This window comes from Oncorhynchus keta, chromosome 11, assembly GCF_023373465.1.
Source record: "Oncorhynchus keta strain PuntledgeMale-10-30-2019 chromosome 11, Oket_V2, whole genome shotgun sequence".
Classification (NCBI taxonomy): domain Eukaryota; kingdom Metazoa; phylum Chordata; class Actinopteri; order Salmoniformes; family Salmonidae; genus Oncorhynchus; species Oncorhynchus keta.
This window is the reverse complement of record NC_068431.1, coordinates 5522647-5535077: the sequence shown is the minus strand read 5'-3', so window position 1 is coordinate 5535077 and position 12431 is coordinate 5522647. Positions and strand designations below refer to the sequence as shown.

At 39.7% G+C, this 12431-nt stretch overlaps 1 protein-coding gene across 9 annotated transcripts; it reads left to right on the top strand.

Moving 5' to 3' along the window:
• Positions 1-2183: 2183 nt before the first annotated feature.
• On the top strand, positions 2184-11802 carry LOC127933031 (von Willebrand factor A domain-containing protein 7-like). Of its 9 annotated transcripts, none has more exons than XM_052529279.1 (6): positions 2191-2348; positions 4241-4272; positions 6165-6196; positions 10334-10523; positions 10777-11049; positions 11224-11800. In XM_052529279.1, exons 4-6 carry the CDS (start codon positions 10338-10340, stop codon positions 11386-11388), a joined length of 624 nt encoding a protein of 207 aa, XP_052385239.1. In that variant the 5' UTR covers positions 2191-2348; positions 4241-4272; positions 6165-6196; positions 10334-10337; the 3' UTR covers positions 11389-11800. The 9 variants fall into 9 exon arrangements, with proteins under 9 accessions (XP_052385233.1, XP_052385239.1, XP_052385234.1 ...); XM_052529274.1 differs by having other exon boundaries at positions 10330-10523; positions 11224-11799; XM_052529280.1 differs by lacking the exon at positions 6165-6196.
• The last annotated feature ends 629 nt before the right edge of the window (positions 11803-12431 follow it).

Sequence of the window (12431 nt, the reverse complement as noted above, 5' to 3'; positions counted from 1 at the left end):
AAGATGGCTAATTGCCAACTGAAACATGCAGGTTGATGTTCCTCTGAAGAGACCAGGGGTTTAACATTCATGTTCACCAACACATTCAACAGTTTTGCCAATAGGTGAATACCAAAGGGAGTAGTAGTGTGCAGAGGATGCCAAGATAGATACAGAAAGTGTTTACTCAACTCAGGACAACAAACTGATACAGACCAGTGCACTATGCTGCTGAAAGAACAGCCACATGCCCATTTTTATAGAGTCTTTGTCCTGAATTGGTGGTTGCCAAAATAGAGTCATGTTATGTCTGTTGCTTGTTGTACAGAAACAGGATGTTGGTCAAATATGTCCTTATACAACATACTGCCCTAGTAGAGGTGATGTAATGGTGCTGTAACGGCCGTCGTTGGTGGAAGAAGAGGAGGACCAAGGTGCAGCGTGGTATGTGTCCATATTTATTAAATGAACACGGACGGAGATAACACAACTAACAAAGAGAACGACCGAAAACAGTTCTGGCTGGTGCAGACACACAGCAGAAAACAGAAAAGAATGACCCACGAAACACAATAGAAAACAGGCTACCTAAATATGGTTCTCAATCAGGGACAACGTAAGGAAAAATACAAGTAGTGTTATGTCAGAACTGACCTAAAGATATTGTATCTTAATTTGACCCAATTTCTCACAGCAGGAAAATAATCCTGCAGCAACAGGAAATGTGAATTATAATTAATTGACATTTGTTTGTAGGGGTTGATACATATTTCGTAAGGTCAAATCAAGTCTGAGATTTTAAATTACAAACTTTAGAAGCCTTGAATACACTACAAGTTTGTCTTTCCTGCTGTTCAGAAAAATTCCTGCAACAACAGGATGATCAAATTACGATACAGCATCTGTAGGACCAGGCTAGTAGCATACTGACTGGCAGAGAAGAAACCTCAATGTAATAACATACAAGATCCTGATGGCAGTTGTATGTGACTCTTCTTATGAACCAGAACAATGAAAACAAAGATATTTCCACTGTAAAAAGATATCATGCTAAAGCAACACATGACGACAGTGAAAAAGGTTTCTTGAAAGTCATGGTGACACGCCACTTCCTGCTTCTCTAGCAGATTAGTAAGAATGTCTCACCCCATGTTCAAGAATGGCCTTTTCCCCTTTATTCAGATAACAATCTTTCAATTACGGTAGAATGTTGGCTGCAATATCAGTTTAATTCATGAGAAAGACATTTTATAGTAAAACTCAAAAATACTAATTGATAAAAAAAAAAATATATATATAACATTTTGGGATTTAAAAGAAGGTATAATCTTTGTAAATGATATCATAAATAGGACTGGTGGAGGTTTGTCACACATGTAGCTAACAAAAATATATGGAAATGTCCCAAAATTACAACAGACTAATTACAGCATTACTGCAGAAATGGAAGAGGCAAGTGGAAGGTAAGTAAGGACCTTGTCTGTCGGCCATTAAAGACCAAAATTGGCTGAAGAACTGCCACATTTATCTGAAGCTAACTCTGCAAATCACACTGCTGGGTGATTTAAAAAGTCATAGTCAATCGATAAATAATATTATAATTATCTTAGCAAAAAATGGTATCTTCATATTTACAATCTATAGAAATTATGAGAATAAAAAGGTTCAGAACTTTTGTGAAACATCACAGTTAAAAAATATATGGCAAAAATACATCTAAACTGGATGGTGTTCAGAGATAGATGGGAGGACTAAAAACAAACAAAAGATAACTATTGTAAATTATACAGTGTCCGTAAAATGTATATAGTGTATAGTATGTATAAGCTGGAGGTAGAAGCCTAAGGGTTGTTGTCCATTAGTTTACTGCAATTAGGGGAGGGAGGTTTAGGGGAAAATAAGAAAAGAAAATACAGTGCATTCGGAAAGTATTCAGACCCCTTGACTTTATCCACATTTTGTTACCTTACAGCCTTATTTTAAAATTGATGAGTTCTCTTCTGTTAGTGGAGGAAGTAGTTATGTTAGTGGAGGAACTAGTAACATCCTCATCAATCTACACACAACACCCCATAATGACAAAACATTTAAAATTTTGCAAATGTATTAAAAATAAAAAAACGGAAATACCTTATTTACATAAGAATTCAGACCCTTTGTTACGAGACTCGAAATTGATCTCAGGTGCATTCTGTTTCCATTGATCATAAACAGATATCATGTCAATGCAACAGGTGACAACAGTGAAAGGTTACATGTAAATCATGTTGGCACGGCACTTCCTTGTTGTGTTGTATAAAGAGACCCATCATCTGTGTGAATCATATCTCTTCATAGGAGACATACTTCTGATCCTGGGGCATAACAAGGTAGGCACTGGTCAGTTTGTTGATCTTGGTAGTCAAATGAGCTGTTTGGTTGATAAGGGCACGTGGGCAGTAGTTGTGAAGGCTGGAAAGAAACGGATAGGAGCACTGTGTGGGGTCTGGGTGTGACAGCTCAGGTGTCCTTGGAAACACATATGGACTCATTGTAACACATTTGGAAGGTATACTTTGCTGCACAAATTAAATTGCACAAATTAAAGCTTATTAAGACTCCTTCAGTGTATAAATGGATATTATATTTTGCTAATATTTAGAGTTTAAATGGGCTCATATTCTAGTGCTGTGTGTAATTTCAAACTATATTGAGGAAAAGTGAATTTATTGTATTCCATGTAGAACATAATTAGAAGATGTCCGACAGTTGTAAAAGTTCTATCTTGGCCCAGTTGATGTTACACATGTTATTTTCTATTAAATTACTACATAAAAACCACTAAAGATGTGATGGTGACGGGTTACTTAACAAACACAAGGCACAAAACAACATGTTTTTTTGTGATCTAAAACCAAATACATTATTTACTTAAGTATTCAGACCCTTTGCTATGAGACTCGAAATTGAGCTCATGTGCATTCCTGTTTCCACTGATCATTCTTGAGATGTTTCTACAACTTGACTGGAGTCCACCTGTGATACATTCAAATGATTGGACATGATTTGGAAAGGCACACACTTGTCTATATTGTGTCGAGGCACAGATCTTAAACTGAAGCAGTTTGGAACCACCTAGACTCTTTCTACAGCTGGCCACCCAGCCAAACTAAGCAATCGGGGAGAAGGGCCTTGGTCAGGGTGATGACCAAGAACCTAATGGTCACTCTGACAGAGCTCCGGAGTTCGTCTGTGGAGATGGGAGAAACTTCTAGAAGGACAACCATCTCTGCAGCACTCTACCAATCAGGCCTTTATGGTAGATTGGCCAGACAGAAGCCAAACCTCAGTAAAAGGCACATGACAGCCCCCTTGGAGTTTGCAAAAGACACCTGAAGACTCTGAGACCATGAGAACCAAGATTATCTGGTCTGATGAAACCAAGATTGACCTCTTTGGCCTGAATGCCAAGCGTCACATCTTGAGGAAACCTGGCACCATCCCAATGGTGAAGCATGGTGGTGGCAGCATCATGCTGTGGGGATGTCTTTTTTATTTAAAACTAGTCAGGATTGAGGCTCAGCACCTCCAACTGCGGCAAAGGTTCACATTTTAACAGGAGGTAGCATAGCAAGAGAATACCAACCTAGTTGCATGTTGCTTTGGTTGTATGTGCTTTATACATCTCCTCAACAGCAATAACAGACGTTAGCTAAAACACATACAGTACTGACCTAAAGATACCACATGTTAATTTGATCCAGTTTCTCACAGCAGGAAAATAATCCTGCAGCAACAGGAAATGTTCATTATTATGTGGATTATAATTTGTCATTTTTTTTGTAAGGTACATATTTAAGGTAAGGTACATATTTTTGTTGATACATATTTCATAAGGGAAAATCAAGTCTGAGATTTTAAATTGGAAATTAAATACTTCATAAGCCTTGAATATTCCATTTCCTGCTATTCAGAAAAAAATCCTTCAAGAACAGGATGATCAAATTAAGATACAGCATCTGTAGGACCAGGCTAGTAGCATACTGACTGGCAGAGAAGAAACATTAATGTAATAACATACAAGATCCTGATGGCAGTTGTGACTCTTCTTAGGAACAAGAACAATGAAACAATGAAAATATATTTCCACTGTCAACAGATATCATGTCAATGCAACAGGTGACAACAGTGAAAGGTTTAATGTAGATCATGTTGGCACGGCACTTCCTTGTTGTGTTGTATAAAGAGACCCATCATCTGTGTGAATCATATCTCTTCATAGGAGACATACTTCTGATCCTGGGGCATAACAAGGTAGGCACTGGTCAGTTTGTTGATCTTGGTAGTCAAATGAGCTGTTTGGTTGATAAGGGCACGTGGGCAGTAGTTGTGAAGGCTGGAAAGAAACGGATAGGAGCACTGTGTGGGGTCTGGGTGTGACAGCTCAGGTGTCCTTGGAAACACATATGGACTCATTGTAACACATTTGGAAGGTATACTTTGCTGCACAAATTAAATTGCACAAATTAAAGCTTATTAAGACTCCTTCAGTGTATAAATGGATATTATATTTTGCTAATATTTAGAGTTTAAATGGGCTCATATTCTAGTGCTGTGTGTAATTTCAAACTATATTGAGGAAAAGTGAATTTATTGTATTCCATGTAGAACATAATTAGAAGATGTCCGACAGTTGTAAAAGTTCTATCTTGGCCCAGTTGATGTTACACATGTTATTTTCTATTAAATTACTACATAAAAACCACTAAAGATGTGATGGTGACGGGTTACTTAACAAACACAAGGCACAAAACAACATGATTTTTTGTGATCTAAAACCAAATACATTATTTACTTAAGTATTCAGACCCTTTGCTATGAGACTCGAAATTGAGCTCATGTGCATCCTGTTTCCACTGATCATTCTTGAGATGTTTCTACAACTTGACTGGAGTCCACCTGTGATACATTCAATTGATTGGACATGATTTGGAAAGGCACACACTTGTCTATATTGTGTCGAGGCACAGATCTTAAACTGAAGCAGTTTGGAACCACCTAGACTCTTTCTACAGCTGGCCACCCGGCCAAACTAAGCAATCGGGGGAGAAGGGCCTTGGTCAGGGTGATGACCAAGAACCTAATGGTCACTCTGACAGAGCTCCGGAGTTCGTCTGTGGAGATGGGAGAAACTTCTAGAAGGACAACCATCTCTGCAGCACTCTACCAATCAGGCCTTTATGGTAGATTGGCCAGACAGAAGCCAAACCTCAGTAAAAGGCACATGACAGCCCCCTTGGAGTTTGCCAAAAGACACCTGAAGACTCTGAGACCATGAGAACCAAGATTATCTGGTCTGATGAAACCAAGATTGACCTCTTTGGCCTGAATGCCAAGCGTCACATCTTGAGGAAACCTGGCACCATCCCAATGGTGAAGCATGGTGGTGGCAGCATCATGCTGTGGGGATGTCTTTTTATTTAAAACTAGTCAGGATTGAGGCTCAGCACCTCCAACTGCGGCAAAGGTTCACATTTTAACAGGAGGTAGCATAGCAAGAGAATACCAACCTAGTTGCATGTTGCTTTGGTTGTATGTGCTTTATACATCTCCTCAACAGCAATAACAGACGTTAGCTAAAACACATACAGTACTGACCTAAAGATACCACATGTTAATTTGATCCAGTTTCTCACAGCAGGAAAATAATCCTGCAGCAACAGGAAATGTTCATTATTATGTGGATTATAATTTGTCATTTTTTTTGTAAGGTACATATTTAAGGTAAGGTACATATTTTTGTTGATACATATTTCATAAGGGAAAATCAAGTCTGAGATTTTAAATTGGAAATTAAATACTTCATAAGCCTTGAATATTCCATTTCCTGCTATTCAGAAAAAAATCCTTCAAGAACAGGATGATCAAATTAAGATACAGCATCTGTAGGACCAGGCTAGTAGCATACTGACTGGCAGAGAAGAAACATTAATGTAATAACATACAAGATCCTGATGGCAGTTGTGACTCTTCTTAGGAACAAGAACAATGAAACAATGAAAATATATTTCCACTGTCAACAGATATCATGTCAATGCAACAGGTGACAACAGTGAAAGGTTTAATGTAGATCATGTTGGCACGGCACTTCCTTGTTGTGTTGTATAAAGAGACCCATCATCTGTGTGAATCATATCTCTTCATAGGAGACATACTTCTGATCCTGGGGCATAACAAGGTAGGCACTGGTCAGTTTGTTGATCTTGGTAGTCAAATGAGCTGTTTGGTTGATAAGGGCACGTGGGCAGTAGTTGTGAAGGCTGGAAAGAAACGGATAGGAGCACTGTGTGGGGTCTGGGTGTGACAGCTCAGGTGTCCTTGGAAACACATATGGACTCATTGTAACACATTTGGAAGGTATACTTTGCTGCACAAATTAAATTGCACAAATTAAAGCTTATTAAGACTCCTTCAGTGTATAAATGGATATTATATTTTGCTAATATTTAGAGTTTAAATGGGCTCATATTCTAGTGCTGTGTGTAATTTCAAACTATATTGAGGAAAAGTGAATTTATTGTATTCCATGTAGAACATAATTAGAAGATGTCCGACAGTTGTAAAAGTTCTATCTTGGCCCAGTTGATGTTACACATGTTATTTTCTATTAAATTACTACATAAAAACCACTAAAGATGTGATGGTGACGGGTTACTTAACAAACACAAGGCACAAAACAACATGATTTTTTGTGATCTAAAACCAAATACATTATTTACTTAAGTATTCAGACCCTTTGCTATGAGACTCGAAATTGAGCTCATGTGCATCCTGTTTCCACTGATCATTCTTGAGATGTTTCTACAACTTGACTGGAGTCCACCTGTGATACATTCAATTGATTGGACATGATTTGGAAAGGCACACACTTGTCTATATTGTGTCGAGGCACAGATCTTAAACTGAAGCAGTTTGGAACCACCTAGACTCTTTCTACAGCTGGCCACCCAGCCAAACTAAGCAATCGGGGAGAAGGGCCTTGGTCAGGGTGATGACCAAGAACCTAATGGTCACTCTGACAGAGCTCCGGAGTTCGTCTGTGGAGATGGGAGAAACTTCTAGAAGGACAACCATCTCTGCAGCACTCTACCAATCAGGCCTTTATGGTAGATTGGCCAGACAGAAGCCAAACCTCAGTAAAAGGCACATGACAGCCCCCTTGGAGTTTGCCAAAAGACACCTGAAGACTCTGAGACCATGAGAACCAAGATTATCTGGTCTGATGAAACCAAGATTGACCTCTTTGGCCTGAATGCCAAGCGTCACATCTTGAGGAAACCTGGCACCATCCCAATGGTGAAGCATGGTGGTGGCAGCATCATGCTGTGGGGATGTCTTTTTTATTTAAAACTAGTCAGGATTGAGGCTCAGCACCTCCAACTGCGGCAAAGGTTCACATTTTAACAGGAGGTAGCATAGCAAGAGAATACCAACCTAGTTGCATGTTGCTTTGGTTGTATGTGCTTTATACATCTCCTCAACAGCAATAACAGACGTTAGCTAAAACACATACAGTACTGACCTAAAGATACCACATGTTAATTTGATCCAGTTTCTCACAGCAGGAAAATAATCCTGCAGCAACAGGAAATGTTCATTATTATGTGGATTATAATTTGTCATTTTTTTGTAAGGTACATATTTAAGGTAAGGTACATATTTTTGTTGATACATATTTCATAAGGGAAAATCAAGTCTGAGATTTTAAATTGGAAATTAAATACTTCATAAGCCTTGAATATTCCATTTCCTGCTATTCAGAAAAAAATCCTTCAAGAACAGGATGATCAAATTAAGATACAGCATCTGTAGGACCAGGCTAGTAGCATACTGACTGGCAGAGAAGAAACATTAATGTAATAACATACAAGATCCTGATGGCAGTTGTGACTCTTCTTAGGAACAAGAACAATGAAACAATGAAAATATATTTCCACTGTCAACAGATATCATGTCAATGCAACAGGTGACAACAGTGAAAGGTTACATGTAAATCATGTTGGCACGGCACTTCCTTGTTGTGTTGTATAAAGAGACCCATCATCTGTGTGAATCATATCACTTCATATGAGACATACGTCTGATCCTGGGGCATAACAAGGTAGGCACTGGTCTGTTTGTTGATCTTTGTAGTCAAATGAGCTGTTTGGTTGATAAGGGCACGTGGGCAGTAGTTGTGAAGGCTGGAAAGAAACGGATAGGAGCACTGTGTGGGGTCTGGGTGTGACAGCTCAGGTGTCCTTGGAAACACATATGGACTCATTGTAACACATTTGGAAGGTATACTTTGCTGCACAAATTAAAGCTTATTAAGACTCCTTCAGTGTATAAATGGATATTATATTTTGCTAATATTTAGAGTTTAAATGGGCTCATATTCTAGTGCTGTGGGTAATTTCAAACTCTATTGAGGAAAAGTGAATTTATTGTATTCCATGTAGAACATAATTAGAAGTTATCCAACAGTTATTTGTTGTGAAGTTAGAATATAATTGACATGTTTACGATCAACTTTGGCAGTGAAAGCAGCTGTGAGTCTTTCTGAGTAAGTCACTAAGAGCTTTCCATGCCTGGATTGTGCAATATTTGCCCATTTATTTTTGTCAAAATTCTTCAAGCTCTGTCCAATTGGTTGTTGATCATGGCTAGACAACCATTTTCAAGTCTTACCATAGACTTTCAAGCAGATTTAAGTCAAACCTGTAACTCGGAAACTCAGGAACATTCACTGTCTTCTTGGTGACCAACTCCAATGTAGATTTGGCCTTGTGTTTTAGTTTATTGTCCTGTTGAAGGTGAATTAATCTCCCAGTATGTCACGAGTCCGACCGAGGGTGGCTTCCCTTCCCGGTCGGGTGGCGCTCGGCGGTCGTCGTCACCGGCCTATTAGCTGCCACTGATTGTCTTTCCTCCCCCTCCTTGTATGTTTATTGGTAGCACCTGTTGGTGATGATTAGTTGGGCTTCTTTAGACAGCCGGGTCCGCCTGTTTGTTGTGCGGGATTATTCATTGTAACCTTCGGCTCTGTAGTAGAGGAACGTGTTAGTTCCTGGTCGTGCATTTTTCATTCCCCGTGTTTGGGGTCGTTGTTATTGTGACCCTGTTGGTGCGTTGGTGCATTTTAAAGAGCACAGCATTGCACTCTCTGTCTCCTGCGTTTGACTCCACACCCACGACACCCGGAGCACGACACAGTATCTTGCTGAAATCAGACTCAACCAGGTTTTCTTTTAGGATTTTGTCTGTGCGTAGCTCCATTCCGTTTCTTTTCCACCCTGAAACCCCCCCCCCCCAGTCCTTAACGATCACAAGCTTACCCATAACATGATGCAGCCACCACTATAATTGAAAATATGGTGAATGGTACCATAATACTGATGTTTCAAGCAGACCACCATAGTCCCTGTGCTCAAGCACACTAAGCATTACTCAGTAATGTGTTGTATTGAATTGCTTTCTCACATTTTGTGCTGTATAACTTTAGTGCCTTTTTGCAAACAGCATGCATGTTTTGGAGTATTTTTATTCTGTACAGGCTTCCTTCGTTACACTCTGTCAATTAGGTTAGTATTGTGTAGTAACTACAATGTTGTTGAGCCATTTTCTCCTATCACAGCCATTAAACTCTGTAACTGTTTTTAAGTCACCATTGGTCTCATGGTGAAATCCTTGAGCAGTTTCCTTCCTCTCTGGCAACTGAGTTAGGAAGGACGTCTGTATCTTTGTAATGACTGGGTGTATTGATACATCATCCAAAGTGTAATTAATAACTTCACTTTGCTCAAAGGGATATTCAATGTCTTCTTTTTTTAAATGTATACCCATCTACCAATATATACCCTTCTTTGCGAAGCATTTGAAAACCTCCCTGGTCCTTTGTGGTTGAATCTGTGTGTGAATCTCATTGCTCGACTGAGGGACCTTACAGATAATTGTATGCGTCGGGTACAGAGATGAGGTAGTCATTCAAAAAATCATGTTAAACACTATTATTGCAACACATGAGACTTGTTAAGCACATGTTTAATCATGAACTTATTTAGGCATAAATGAATAATAATACAATACATAAAATAATAACACCCTAAAAAAGGTGTTGAATAAATTATATGTTTTAAAAAAATCCACTTTGACATTATGGGGAATTGTCTGTGTTAAGTCAATGGCAAGAAATCTAATTTTATCCATCCCTAAATTCAGGTTGTAAGAAAACAAAATGTGGTCAAGGGTTGTGAAAACTTTCTGAAGGCACTGTATGATTAAACTATAATATTATGATAAGTCATGTTGACTGTCCTCTCCATCCCAAAGACAGGTTTATGATGTCATCAGTCCTGGCCGTTGTCTCTCTCCTCCTCTTGCAGACAGGGGTCCAGGGATTCCTGGTGCTCTTCTCAGGCAGCTCCATGGACCACCTGGAGATCACCAGGGAAGCCATCTTACAGACCACGGCGAAGGTGTGCATGCAACTGGCCTCGGTTGAGGGAAGAGACTTCACTCTGCCGGTAGGTAAACTAAAGCCACATAACTAAAAACCACATCAGACTCATATACTGTCACTGTTTTATATTTATCATTTTAATTCATTAATAATTTTAAAGAAAGTATTGGTGTTATGTTTTATAATGTAGTACAGTATATAGTATAGTTGAATAATGTATTAATTATTAAAATGTGTGTGTGTGTGTGTGTGTGTGTGTGTGTGTGTGTGTGTGTGTGTGTGTGTGTGTGTGTGTGTGTGTGTGTGTGTGTGTGTAGCCCGGACCACTGACTGCAGAGTCTCTGGCTCTAGCCTGCTCCTCATCAGGCTCTGCTAAGAGTTTCCAGAGTGCCATATCAGACGTCACCTGGAGAAATGCCGGAGTCGACTTCCGTCACCTGTTCAATGAAGAATACCACTTTGATGGGGAGAGATTCACCGAGGGGTGGAAACTCATCAAAGATGGAATGACCTCTGTCAAAGCCAGCATCAAGCAAGGGAACTTTGAGGCAGCAAGACAGAAGCTGGGAGACATTTTACACACTTTACAGGTGATTTAGATGGTTTGCATGATCTCCTTACTCCACAAGACAAGAGAGACTGCTTTTGATGAAATATTAGTTTTGCTAAAAGCATTTAAAAATGTTTTATTCTCGTTAATAAATTAATAACATGGCCTTTGTCATAACACTATATTAAACAACATGTCATTCTTATGTTTTCAGGACTTCTACAGTCACAGTAACTGGATGGAACTGGGTAACAGATTTCCCCATTCCAATCTCATCAGATCAGACGTGTCGGACATCGGCCCTGTTGCAGGTATGGCGCTAGTGTGCGTCTGGGTGTGTATGTTAACGAAGGGGAGTAGTTTGAAAATGTCTGAATGAGTTTGAAGATGGCTCATTGAGTACAGAGTAGTTTGAAGATAGATGGCTATTTGCCAACTAAAACATGTAGGTTGAATGTTAATTTGAAGAGACAATCGGTCTGATTGACAGCTGCCTCTGATTGAGAACCATACCAGGCCAAACACAGAAATAGCAAATCATTGAAAAACTAACATAGACACCCACCCACCCAACTCACGCCCTGATCATACTAAAACAAAGACATAATAAAAGACAACCCACCCAACTCACGCCCTGACCATACTAACACAAAGACATAATAAAAGACAACCCACCCAACTCACGCCCTGATCATACTAAAACAAAGACATAATAAAAGACAACCCACCCAACTCCCTGACCATACTAAAACAAAGACATAATAAAAGACAACCCACCCAACTCACGCCCTGACCATACTAAAACAAAGACATAATAAAAGACAACCCACCCAACTCCCTGACCATACTAAAACAAAGACATAATAAAAGACAATAATATAATAATAATAATATATGACAACCCATTTAGCATTTAGCAGACTTTTATCCAAAGCGACTTACAGTCATGTGTGCATACATTCTACGTATGGGTGGTCCCGGGATCGAACCCACTACCCTGGCGTTACAAGCGCCATGCTCTACCAACTGAGCTACAGAGAACCCACCCAACTCACGCCCTGACCATACTAACACAAAGATATAATAAAAGACAACTAACACAAAGACCCAACTCAACCTGACCATACTAAAACAAAGACATAATAAAAGACAACCCACCCAACTCACGCCCTGACCATACTAACACAAAGACATAATAAAAGAACTAAGGTCAGAACATGACAGTACCCCCCACCCCAAAGGTGTGGTCAGGGCGTGACAGTACCCCCTCCCCCAAAGGTGTGGTCAGAACATGACAGTACCCCCCCAAAGGTGCGGACTCCGGCTGCAAAACCTAAACCTATAGGGGAGAGTCAGGTTGGGTGTCTGTCCACGGTGGCGGCTCTGGCGCGGGACGTGGACCCCACTCCAACATATTCCTTC